The sequence below is a fragment of the Neomonachus schauinslandi genome, chromosome X (genome assembly GCF_002201575.2).
Source record: "Neomonachus schauinslandi chromosome X, ASM220157v2, whole genome shotgun sequence".
Lineage (NCBI taxonomy): Eukaryota > Metazoa > Chordata > Mammalia > Carnivora > Phocidae > Neomonachus > Neomonachus schauinslandi.
Genome location: NC_058419.1, coordinates 15,350,112 through 15,363,592, shown reverse-complemented (window position 1 = coordinate 15,363,592; position 13,481 = coordinate 15,350,112). Strand labels below are relative to the sequence as shown.

Sequence of the window (13,481 nt, the reverse complement as noted above, 5' to 3'; positions counted from 1 at the left end):
CGGCAACAACTTGGATGGGAACGACGAGTTTGATGAGCAGTTGCGAATGCAAGAATTGTACGGCGACGCCAAGGACGGCGACACCCAGCAGGATCCCAGTGGAGAACCCGATTCTTTCGGGCAGCAGCCGGCTGACACCCCGTACGAGTGGGACCTGGACAAGAAGGCTTGGTTCCCCAAGGTAGGAGAGTGGCGCGGGCGCCACTGCAGAGCGGGCCCGCCTGGCCAGCCTCGCGAGGCGCCCCTTTTCCGTTTTCTTTGCTGAGGTCCTGAGTTAGAGCCCCATGGATAGTGACGTTTCTTTTTGTTGTTTCTGTTGCAGAACCGATGTGTAGAGAAACATAAATCTTTACGGAGATGTCTTAAATGTAATTTAATTCTTAAGTCTTGTCTATGCCTTATTAATTTTGTCTGTGAAGGTCACAGTTGGTTATTGCATTGATGACTGCTTTTTATTGCAAAGAGGAAAAACACCAGGAGCAAATTTAGTAGCTGTTAATCTCAGATAGCCAACCTCACTTATCCTAGGAATTCTGATACTTGTTTAGCTTATATACTTTGTGCAAAAGGCAGCTTCTCTGTTTGAAAAAGAGTAGCCATGTGTATCTCTTTACGGATTGAACTTTGTCTTGCACCTCTCTTTCCTATCCAGTTTTGTCCCTGGGCATGTGTGTTTGAACCATATAACCACCGGCACAGAATATGGCGTGGAAAAGATCTATGTATATTTGTTTAGAGTGCTTGGAAATTGTTAAGTATTTTATTCCAGCTTGAAAGTAGCGTAACCGGTGTTAACTTGGTTCTGTAAACTTTTTGGTAAAAGTACCCTGTTAATCAAAGTCTCATGTGGGTGGAAAAAGATACTAGTAGCACAGTAATCGACTTGCAAGCTGGTAATATAAACCATGTCTCCATTGCGTAATTCGACTGTTACCCTTAAAATTATTTATTTCAACTTTTTTATTTTCCATTTTGTATTTGTGTGTATGCCCCACTCCGTCCACATTGTTAAATTTATTATTTTGCTTGTACTGGTCGTGCCAGCTCCAGAGCAGATTTGGTTTCTGAGGACTTTTAACAATAGTCTGATAATGGATTCATTTGTGACGCTTATCTTTTTATGCTATGGAAGCCCATACCTCTTGAAACTTTTGAGTTTAAAATTTTCCCCACTCCTGTGTGTGTGTAACATTGACCAGAATAAAGGAAGAACTCCCGTTTCTTTCATTGTGCAACTGTGCTTTTTTTTTTCCCCCTGAAAGCGGGGAATATAGATGTGAGTTGAATTTGTTCTTAGTTTCTTCTGACACTAAATGATAGTGTGATTTAACTAGTGATGGAGGTAAAATAAGCATTTAGTTTTACAGTTGTTATAGCCCTGTTCTCTATATACCAAATCAGTTCCATTCTGCGTGCTCACTGCATACAGATACTCAAATATTTAGTGTGTGTATACTTTTGTGTATCTCTATAGCAAAAGAAAAATTGGTTCTGGTGTTAGATTATTAGTTGACTGTTGGTTTTTGTTCTGTTTTATTGTTACCTGACTTCCTTTGTTGTATGTACTTGTAGCCTTAGTCGAGTAGACTGTAGAGAGGTAGCGATTTATAAATGAAACAACTAGAAAACTCGCCAACATCACTTAAAATGCCAGTAGTATCTTAGAATTTTGTGTTTGATAACCCAAATACCCATGTCTTATTTTTTTTTAATCATTTTATGCACATTTTCTGTGTATGGTGACTATTGTTGCATTTACACTATTTACTACAACTGTTATCTGCAGAAACACTTCTGTGTTCCATTGTATAACCAAATATGCTGAAATTTAACACAGTGTAAACTCTTTATGGGAAGAAATCAATTTTGAATTTATATATGTGTGTGTGCTGAATTTTTTGTTTAGATCACTGAAGATTTCATTGCTACATATCAGGCCAATTATGGCTTTTCTAATGATGGGGCATCTAGCTCTACTGCAAATGTACAAGAAGTCAGTGCTAGGACTGCAGAAGAACCTCCGCAAAGAAAAACCCCTGAACCCAGTGATCCCAAAAAGAGGGGAGAAAAGAGAAAGGCCGAATCAGGCAAGTGGATTTAGCTTGCAAAACATGAATGTAAAAATTTTAAATGTTAGTGTGTGTATATATGGTTACTATTTGGAGAATTACAATAGTTCTGAAGGAATCATAAGATGAGGGGCTTTTTTAATTATTATTTGGGTTCATATGTTGGCTCCCGCACTAATTTGTGGGCTTTGGGTAGGCTGTTTCAATTCTGTGCCTCAGTTTCTTCCTTTGCAAAATAGAGCTATTATCAAAAGTTCTGTTTGTAAGGTAATTTTCTTACAGTTTTTTGAGTTTAATTAAATTGAACTCAAGGCAGTTTTGCCTCAGCTTGGCCATGTCTAACACAGTAGATTGGAGTCAGAGGCAACTTATGCACGCAAGGCCTAAAGACAGTGCAAGGATGAGTTTTTTTTAAGGTAGTTGCAGAATCATAAAGAACCAAGATAACTAGCTCTCCTTTTTTAGATAAGGCTCTGAAACTAATTAAGTGTCCAAAGATCCAAATACTTTGAAAGCTGGACAGTGATTTGAGTTAGTCTCTCTTGTTCTAAGGGTAAGAAAAGAGTCCTGGAAGTTTCAAGAAACTGGTACATTGTCAAGATTTCATAATGGGACTCTTACCTTTTCTTGCATGTGTTTTTTTTTTTTTAATTTTGATTTTTAGGATGGTTTCACGTTGAAGAAGACAGAAATACAAATGTATATGTGTCTGGTACGTATACTCTTTTATTTTTATTTATTTGTTTGTTTATTTTAAGTAGGCTCCACACCCAACGTGGGGCTTGAACTCACCACCCTGAGATCAAGAGTTGCACTCTACCAACTGAGCCAGGCAGGCACGCCCCCACCTCTTAAACAAATTTAGAGTAGAAAATATTTGATTTTGAGATTTTTCACGAAGTGATTTTTACTTTTCAGCTTCTCTAAAGTCTGTGTTTTATCATTGTGTCATTTTTTTGTTCAGCTATTGACATTTGTAATGGATACATTTTTGTTTACTAACAAAACTAAGAAACATTGTGAGTGTGTAACTTTGTATGCCATCCATTCTGTCTGCTTTAGGTAACTTATGGCAGTTTGCTCCCACAGTGATACAAGGCTTAAGCAAAGCATGAGTTTAATGTATATTTGAATATATTAAAACATGAAATTTCCTCAATTCTATAGGTGTGAGATTTTTTACATATATTTAGAAAATCAAACTTGTGCTCATCTAAGTTGTAGATTTCTTTTTTTTTTAAAGATTTTATTTATTTATTTATTTGACAGAGAGAGAGACACAGCGAGAGAGGGAACACAAGCAGGGGGAATGGGAGAGGGAGAAGCAGGCTTCCCGCGGAGCAGGGAGCCCGATGCGGGGCTCGATCCCAGGACCCTGGGATCATGACCTGAGCTGAAGGCAGACACTTAACGACTGAGCCACTCAGGCGCCCCTAAGTTGTAGATTTCTAATTGGTAGAATGCTTAAGTAACCTTCACTGTTACTGTACATGCTTTTATAATTTTCTTCCCTAATGTTACAGGTTTGCCTCCAGACATTACAGTGGATGAATTTATACAGCTCATGTCCAAGTTTGGCATTATAATGAGAGATCCTCAAACGGAAGAATTTAAGGTCAAACTTTACAAAGATAATCAAGGAAATCTTAAAGGAGATGGTCTTTGCTGTTATCTGAAGGTTAGTTAACGTGGTCAAATAAGTTTCTTGTATTTTCATTTTTTAACTCAAGAACCAGGGCTGTAATTTCATATAGATGATAACCAAGACTGAGAACTATTCAAAACAGGATATGAAGAAAACTAAAATTTCAGATTGTGCCTGTGTGTATCGCATTGGTGAGGTTATTTACTTGTTGTAGGAAAATATGTTATCAGGCCAAGGTATTATGTAAGTTATATGACTGAAGTGCTTCTTGTGTCTTAAAAGAATTCTCACTGCAGAGATCTCTTTAGGACTCAGAACACATTTTAAAAATCCACAAAGAAAAGAAAGCCGGTAACATTTTATTTACCCACTGGAATGAATTAGACCGGGATTTGGCAAACTCCAGCCCACTGCCTGTTTTTGTAAATAAGGTTTTATCGAACACAGCCACATTCATTCATTCATTCATTTACTCATTTGTCTATGGCTGCTTTTGTGTTTCAGCAGTGGAGTTGAGTGGTTGCTGCACACACCACGTGGCCCACAAAGCCTAAAATACTTACTAACTGGCCCTTTACAAAAGTTTTCTGAGCCCTGAATTAGACCATAAAGGAGGTGGTAGCTATGCTTACTGCTTTGAAATGTATTGTGAATGGGAGAGAAGAGAGATTGTTGCTATTAATAGAAATTTGCAGAACTTTACGTATTCATGGTACCATCAATTAATTGCACAGGGAAAGCTCAGTGTCAAAGGCAGTCACCATTTCTGGAACATCTCTCACCTTAGGAGCATGTTTTATGCATTATTGCAGAATACAGAAGAAATGTGCACAACGATGACGTGTACCTATGTCACGGAAAGTGAAAATAATTACAGAGTAAAATCAAAGTGATTAAACAACAGTACCAACACCACAGGTGTGTTGTGAGTGTAAAACGTTTCAGTGAAGTCGGAAAGGGGTAGAGTTAAGCTGACAGCTCTTTGGAAGATACGTTTTGGATCTGGTTCTTGAATGTGAATGGGCCATCCGTGAGAATGGCCGTTATAGGTAGTTATTAATTTTCAAATACAAGGAGATTTGAGAGTTTTACAAGTTCTTCAAGGGCTATTAAAAAATCTGTGAACAGATTCTTAGGGAGTTTGATTGGATTTTCTAATTTTTTAAAGAGAAAAGTGGGGTTTTGAGTAACTTGATAAAAAGTGCAAGATTGGCCAACCAGTAAATCAAGTTCCAAAAAAATATAATTAAGGGGCTCCTGGGTGGCTCAGTCAGTTAAGCATCTGACCCTTGGTTTCGGATCAGGTCATGATCTCAGGGTTGTGAGATGGGGCCCCGCATCGGGCTCTATGCTCAGTGTGGAGTCCTCCCTCTCCCTCCCCCTCTACTCCTCCTCCTCCTCTGTTCTCCTCCTCCGCTCCTCCTCCCCCCCACTCATGCTCACATGCTCGAGTGCACACGCGCGCTCTCTCTAAATAAAATCTTTTAAAAATATATAATTGTTCTAAGATCCATATTTGATTGTGCAGCTGAGTTCAGTTATTTTTTGTTTTCCTCAGGTTCTCAGATCTTTGACTCTGCATAGGGCTGACAACTGCCCTCTTTGTGTAGAACCCAGAATCCACAGATGTATTTAATGTACAAGTCGTGAGATAATCATCTTCACACTATATCACAGACCTACGTTTTAATTGGTGAACAAAAAAATTAAAGGCTGGCTATGCTATTCCCAGTTCCTCGAGTCATCTAGTCTTTTGAGTAGGAATACTTTAGAATTTTAAACTGGAATGTACCTTAGAAGTCACACAAGTCCATTTGCCTCGTTGAGAAATTGAGACTCGAAGAGGCAATACTACTATTCCAATAATAATGTAATCTATTGAGCACCTACTGTATGCCAGTCTCTATCCTTTATGTGCATTCTTTCATTTGATTTTGTCAAGAACCCTGCAAAGAAGGCATTTCTCTTCCCATTTTACAGATGAAGAAATTGAATAACTTGCCCAAGTTCACAAAGCTGGTTGAGGACAGCTGTGTCTAGAGTGCAGGTTTCCTGATAAGGCAGCCTAGAGTTCTTTATCTCAAAGGAGGTAGTTATGATGAAATCTTTATTGTATGTATAGTCATCGTTCGTCTAAAAAAACCTCCCAAAGTTTCATTTCAGCATGTAAATTCCTGACTGTCTCATTTTACCTTTATAAAGAGGGAATCTGTGGATCTTGCGTTAAAACTCTTGGATGAAGATGAAATTAGAGGCTACAAATTACATGTTGAAGTGGCAAAGTTTCAGCTGAAGGGGGAATATGATGCCTCAAAGAAGAAGAAGAAGTGCAAAGACTACAAGAAAAAGCTGTCTCTGCAACAGAAGTTTGTGTTGTTTTTCCCTTTTTGAAAGATTTCGTATAAATATCCTAGAGTGTGTTTTTGGGATAGCCCCCTAGTTTTGTTTCATCAAATGTACGTATAAATTGTTTTCAAAGAATTTCGTTAGATCATCAGAAACCTTCATCAATCTGCACCGTAGGATGATCTGCCAGTGGCAGTGTTTTTCTTTTCTGGAGTGTGTATTTGTGATATAACATGGGCTTCAGTGAGATGAGAAGGCCATCTCTTTGGAAGGAGTTGAACAGCAGATTAAATAAAATAGTTTAGGCTTGTATACCAGAGCCGTTAGTTCATTTTTGATGTGAATTGACATCAGCTACACGGGGAGCTAAAGCGTTAAGTACTTTTTTTATCAGAGTGAGTTCTAATAACATTTCTAACACTGTGCTCAAACCAGTGATACAGTGATCATAAAAGAGTTGAGCTGTGATGTCCTATAGTTTTTACAGGAATAGTTAGACTAGATACCTACCAATTTCATGTAAACACCTAGCAATAAAATTTAAGATTGTGTAACAGTAGTTGTACATATTTCAATGCAGTTTGTTCTTTGTGATCATAAAATGCCTAAAAACCAATACAATTTGAACTTACTTTTTGCCCTCAAAGTGTAGTCGTACATACCAGATAGTCATAAATACTGAATAACCGGCACTTTACGGGAGTCTCATTGGAATGTTTGTAACCAGACCTCAGTTCTGAAAAAAGATCCATTCTGGGGATTTCAGACACGGGGTCTGTCTTTCACCCACCCAGTAATGTTACTACTTCCGAAAGTCTCCCAGTGGGTACTGTGACTAAACTAGATAATTAGTATCATTAAGTACCCGACAGAGGATGATTGTAACAACTCCTTTTCTCCTCTCCCACAAGTATGAAACAAAATTCAGTCTCTTGTTCCTGTTTTATCGCATTAGGCAGTTGGACTGGAGACCTGAGAGACGAGCCGGCCCATCCCGAATGCGCCACGAGCGAGTTGTCATCATCAAAAATATGTTCCATCCGATGGATTTTGAGGTAGGAGGTGATATTCCCGCTGATGGAAACGTTGATGTGCTTTCTTTCAAGGGAGCCCAAAGCTTGCCTCGCCTCGTGTTTCTCCTGTCACATCCTACACATCCACGTAGCTGGCAAGGTAGGAAAATAGAGCTAAGTAAGAGTCCATCGAAGCGTTTGGATTTTCCCGTGTTTAGCCCAGGGTTCTTGTAGTTGTTCCCCAGGGAACACTGTTAACACCCACACTGTGGCCGCAAACGACAGCTACTTGAAGAAATCATTAAAAATATAATCACTGAACGATTTCTGGGCACTGCTTGTGGATTTTGAGTGCATTTCCACAAGGATGGGCTGGTTTCGGTGGGGAGTCATTTCACACTTGCAAATGAGAACTTCACTTTGGTGCTACAGACCTGATCCTTAAAAAACCCAGGTTCATAAAATACAGCTCCCAATGTTTAATTGGTGACGGTAGCTTTTCGAGATCTGACTTGCACACAGTGCCTTCGTGGCTATTGGGAGGACTTTATAATACTTACCGTCCATGTTAAAAATCTAAGAACATCAAGTGAAAGTGACTAGAGGACGAAGAGCTGGAGAGGTGCGAGAGGCGTGCGAGGCCTAGACCACCAGCGCCTTGTATTGCCTTCTGCCTCTTGTTCTTGTCGGTCTTTCCCACAGACCCATGGCAGCATTTTTGGAAGAACAAGGCTTTATTCTCTGCCTGGAATCTGAAATTAATGACCACCAGCTACACAGGAGAGAGAAAGGCAACAAGTAACCATAAAGATAACAAGTTACATGAGAAAAAAAAAATGTACTGTACAACTCCAGGTTTATAAGTGATCTAGTTGCACCTGAAGCCCCTCTTACTCCTTCTGTGCATTGAAACAGTGAGAACAGCAGTTTCATTGTAGCCCCTTTGGAGGGGACCCCAGAGTGATCTGTGGAGCTCCGTCCCAGACAATAGTGATGTGATAGGGTTCACGGTGCACCGTGGGGTCTGTGTATCTTTTGAGGTCATTGGGGAGAGATACATGTGGTCAATTTGTAACATTTGATGTCTCTTCTGAGGAGAATTCTGAAGAATCTTAAAACACTTTTTGAAACATTCTTCCTGCCAGGTAGGGATTTGAAAGGAATACATAGCTGGATCAGGGTATCTGGCCTACTAGGTACAACTCCAGATTTCTTACAGTTCATCTCATTTTATCCCCCATGTAAATAATGGGCTTTTTAAAATTACATGACCTGTTAATGTCTATGACCTGACATCCTTGATGCACGCATTTCATACTTGTAACGCTTGAATGTGAATATTAATGCAAACTTAATTCAAATTACCTGGAACCTCGGTAAGTAGAAGCCTGTTGTGTAATTGCATATGTGTTTGTGTTTTGCCCCCTGCTTTGCTCACTGACCACCTAATTTGAATCTGGCGATCACACTGTGCAGACTTCGTTTTTCCGAGCTTAATGACTATTCTTTCCTCCAGAACGCCACATTTACTTGATTTTGACCCCTACGAATTCCCTCCCGTGGATCATTTTAAGGACAGAAGGTTCATGCTTATAAATTCTCTGTTCTTTTTTCAAACGCTCTTACTGGTTTAGTGTAAACTTTACTTTGGAGTTATAGAGGCTTTAAATTACCCTGTTTAGCCAAAGTCCTCTTAGACTTCCATTTTCTTTTATACCAGTTTGAAAAACTGTTCATAACGTTTATTATTATCCGAAATAATCGGATCTCCTCTACTAGAATGTGAGCTCCGTGAGAGCCAGGAGCTCCCTCGTTTGCTCTTATATTCCCAGTGGTTAGAATTCTGCCTGGCATACAGTAGACTCTCAATATGTATTTATTTTACAGACCCTCAATATTTATATGAAGAAAAAGTGAAAGAATGATTGAATGAGAGTCCTGTTACAAGGCAGAGTCCTTTGCTTCACTCCGCGGATAACACGTTTTCTCTTGAGCATCTTTGCAAATGAAGGAAAGTGTTCTTTTCAGAAGCTGAGAGGACAGGGATGGGCTTCAGAGCTTATGGCCGGAGAAACCCCCGGGTGCTGTCCTTGTTCGCCTGTCAGACAGAGGGATCTCGTTATGTGTTTGGGTTTTGTTTTTTAAGATTTATTTATTTACTTTTAGAAGAGCGAGCGTGCACGGGGTGGGGGGGGGGAGGGCAGAGGGAGAAAGGGAAAGAACTTAGCTTTTGTTCCGGGTCTCTGTGGGCCTGAACTTCAAAGTGTGTCAGTATGAATCTGTCCACCATAGTAGACTATCCAGTGGGGTAGACTGCAGTCACATGGGGTTATTTAACTGAAATGAAAGAAAACTAAAAATGGAATTCCTTAGTCGTACCAGCCCTCTGTATTGGATAATGCAGATACTCATTTGTCACCACAGCAAGTCCTGTTGGGCACCGCTGGTGTAGACGCTATATGACTCGTCACCAAGGTGTGCAGCCAGAAAACGTGCTGTTGGACGTTTTGGGGGAGTGTTTGATTTGACGAAAGATTCCATGTGAATTGAAAGAATAGTCATCAGCATTGAGCTTTGTAGTGGAAAACAAAAACTGAATTGTCAGGTTCCCCGGGGTGTCAGAAAGAAACCAGATTTTGGGGGGGGGGGGGCTGGGGGTGAAATATATTTTTACTCCACAAACAGTTGACCCGTGTGAGAAGCAAAATACCTAAAAGTACTCTTTGGTGTCAGGGTGAACAATGCGAAGGCTAATATTGTTAATGTAACTTCAGAGGGTTTTCAGTATTTAATTCAAAGCCTTATTTAAAAAGGCATGCCTGGGGGCACCTGGCTGGCTCGGGCAGCAGAGTGTATGACTCTTGATCTCGGGGTTGTGGGTTTGAGCCCTACGTGGGGTATAGAGATTACTATTAAAAAAAAAATCAATAAACTTTACAAAATAAGTAAATAAAAGTGCATGCCTGGCCAGTTTGAGTACTAGGAGGTGAAGAACCAGAACTGTGTTGCAAAGGTAGGATTCTCATTCTGTCCACCAGCACTGGCCAACAGAAAGCGAATGTGAGCCACACGGGTAGTTTAAATTTTTCTGGGAGCCACAGTTAAACTAGAACACGAAATAGGGGAAATTAATTTTAATAATGAACTTTAACCCAATAGATCCAAAATAGTTTTAATTTCAGCATGTGATATAAAAACATTAACGAGTTACGTTGTTCCCCCCCCCCCCCACTTTGGTACTAAATCTTTAAAATCTGGTGTTCATGTCACACTTGGAACACACCTCAATTGGGACTAGCCACATTTTAAGTGCTCAGTGGCCACATGCGGTTAGTGGCCACCGTCGTGGCCAGTGTAGGTTTAGATTGGAAAGGAGTGAGAAATACGGTTTATTTCTTTCTGGGAAAGCAGAACACCACCCCGAAAAAGAAATGAGGAGTATTGAGCAGGAGGTTTCAGTGCATCTGTCTGATTTTCATCTCAAGTCTATCGCTTGCCAAGTGTTGTGGTGAGCAATTTTCCGTTCTTAGCTATGTTAAAGAGTTTTCCTAGAGGAGGGGATTGTTATCGTTAAGCTTCAGGCTACTACACAGCAGTGAGGCTATATTAGTTTTTCAGGTTGGTATAAATGAAAACGGAAGTGTAGGAAGATTTTGGCTAAAATCTGATATGCTTGTAGGAATAACACTGAGACTTTGCTATAGAAATGAAGAGAGTGGTGCCCCTGCCCCACAGTGGAGTCACACTTAAATTTGTTAAATATTTTGAAACAATTTTGTATGTTTTTACTATAATCCTGATTTCCCTTGGTGAATAAAGTTAAGGTATTGGGAATTGTTTTTCTAACTGTGAAAAGGCTTTTTGTTGGCTATTCACCATGTGGAAACACCTGTGCTGGGTTCTGTGAGGCAGACGAAACATTCAGACCAGATTCCTGCCTTCAGAAAGCACACAGTCTGATAGGAGCCGACCACACGCACGCACGCACGCACGCGCACACACACACCCCTCAAGGCCACCATGTGCCTTTTATGCTCCCGTTCCCATTCCTCTCAAGGCTGACAAATCTATATAAAACAAACAGCATCTTCTCCAAAATGAGCTTTTATAAGTGGGGGCAATCCAGCTGTACTTTTAGAAGGCTCAGATTTATAGGATATTCTTTTATTTTAAATTTGATGTCAGTAACTGCCTACCAGCTCTTTATTTTTGCTTTTTGAGAGAACTTTAGGAGGGAAAAGGCACTTTTTTTTTGTTCTTTGCAGTTCTTCTTTAGTTGGTGAGGAAAATAAAAACCCGTGAGCAAGATGAAGTTAAATGTTTCCTAAAAAGCGTAAGTCTACTTCAGTAGAAGTTCATATATAGGATGTTTTGTTTATATGTGTATGTAGTTGAAATTCAAGTTGATAATGTAACATTTGATGAGCCCCTTTCATGCACTGGGACTTGGGGAAAGATTTGTTAATCCCTACAGGTAATCTTACACCCTTTTGTTGTGGGGTGGAGAGGCCCCCCTCCTCCCGCACTCAAGACCACCAGAAGCAGCAACACTTGAGTGCCCTTAATAGACTCACAGTTGCAAGAAAGCAACAGCTAAGGATGTACTTTTTTTTTTAAGATTTTATTTCTTTATTTGAGAGAGAGCACACAAGTGGGGATGGGGGGTGGGGTGGGGGAGGGACAGAGGGAGAGGGAGAAGCAGACTCCCTGCTGGGCAGGGAGCCCGATGCAGGGCTCCATCCCAGGACCCCGAGATCATGACCCGAGCCGAAGGCAGACGCTTCACCCACTGAGCCACCCAGGCGCCCCGAGAATGTATTTTATTGTGTGCTTCTTAGCAGCTCTTTTATTTGTGTGGTTCTGTTGCAGTGTGGTAGGAGACAAGATGAACAGGAATCCTTAAAAGGGAGGTTTACCCTGTGAGTTAAAATAGAATCTTGGAGGCACAAAGAACTATCTTAGTGAAAGGGATATGTCGCTCCCCATTACAGCATTTCTGTAAATGGGAATCTATGCAAAACCCAAAGCAGAGGGCTCTGGTCAGTACAGTCAGGATGCCCGTGCAGAACAGAGGAATTAGCAGTGTCTGACTTCCGGTGTGCCAGAGGACCTTTCCTGCCCTTCCAGCTGCTGTGCTTTGGGATTTCCAGCCCCCCCTTCGCTGCCCCCTCCCCGCTGCCCCAGCGCGGTCCCGCTGCTGCCTGCCATGCTTAGCCATTTCCTCCAGCTGGGGTAGCAGCTGCAGCCTTGCTAGTCCAACGTCCTTTGGTTTTGACTTTTTAAAATTCTGTAGACTGCAGACAAGAGTAACTACTTTTAAGTAAAACCTTTTTCTGTACGTTGGTTTGTTGTCAAAGCAAGAAATTTGATTTCTCAGGGTTTGTGTTTAAAGAAGGGGGCAGATCTGTTTTAATCGTGTGTATGTTTGCAGGATGACCCATTGGTGCTGAATGAAATCAGAGAAGACCTTCGAGTAGAGTGTTCAAAGTTTGGACAAATTAGGAAGCTCCTTCTCTTTGATGTAAGTTTGTGGCTTAGACAAATGATCCCTAAAGCAATTGTTCTTTCCATTTGATAAGTCATTCCCAGATGGCCGTATGTCCCAAATTTTGGATTCATGTTTTTGTATGGTAGGTCTGCTATCTTGTGGTAGTCATCTGTTAGCAATAATTAGATGAACGTGGATCGGCAGTCAGGGCTTTGGTGGACTTGGTATGCCTTGGTGATTTCCCTTTATTATCACTCTGGAGTATACAATCAGATGAAAGGAAGTACAAGAAAGATGTGTGAGACCTTGTGGTTCCCTGTTTGCCCACCTTTCCCTATCTTCGTGAATTATTCTCCTCCTCCGTGTTTGAAGAAGAACGATCAAGCAAGGTATTTTTCTGTATGTTCCCCTTCTTACTCTTTGTACTTCCAAGATCGACGCACAATAATTAAAAGAGTCGCTGTTTATTGATTGCACATGAGCTACTTTATGTGTTACCTCATTTAATCCTCATGATCGTTTGAGGTAGGTGGATACTATTATACCCATTTTACAGATGAGGAAGCTGGAAGTTTAGAGATTGAGCGAGCTCCTTGCTCAAGGTCATTCAGCTGTTAAGTGGCAGAGCCAGAATTTAATCCCAGGGCTATTTGACTTGAGAGTCCACACTCATTAACAACTATACCATCTTGCCTCTCTTTAGACGGTGTTGTCAGCAGAAACATTTCCAAGGACATTGTGCTTGGTTCTTGATAGACAAGATTAAGCTAAAGAAGCAGCTAGCTTTGGGGCGCCTGGGTGGCTCAGTTGGTTAAGCAACTGCCTTCTGCTTGGGTCATGATCGTGGGGTCCTGGGATCAAGCTCTGCATCAGGCTCCCTGCTCAGCAGGGTGTCTGCTTCTCCCTCTGCCCCTCCCCCC

At 40.9% G+C, this 13,481-nt stretch overlaps 1 protein-coding gene across 1 annotated transcript in view; it reads left to right on the top strand.

The window, feature by feature from the left end:
- The first annotated feature begins 6 nt into the window (after nt 1-6).
- HTATSF1 (HIV-1 Tat specific factor 1) overlaps nt 7-13,481 on the top strand; it is a 16,826-nt gene continuing 3,351 nt past the window's right edge. The window contains exons 1-7 of the mRNA XM_021684696.2: nt 7-181; nt 1,907-2,087; nt 2,734-2,781; nt 3,593-3,747; nt 5,917-6,080; nt 7,016-7,115; nt 12,505-12,594. Of these exons, the coding sequence (XP_021540371.2) occupies nt 47-181; nt 1,907-2,087; nt 2,734-2,781; nt 3,593-3,747; nt 5,917-6,080; nt 7,016-7,115; nt 12,505-12,594 (873 nt within the window). The 5' untranslated portion in view covers nt 7-46. The remainder of the gene's footprint in view (nt 182-1,906; nt 2,088-2,733; nt 2,782-3,592; nt 3,748-5,916; nt 6,081-7,015; nt 7,116-12,504; nt 12,595-13,481) is intronic.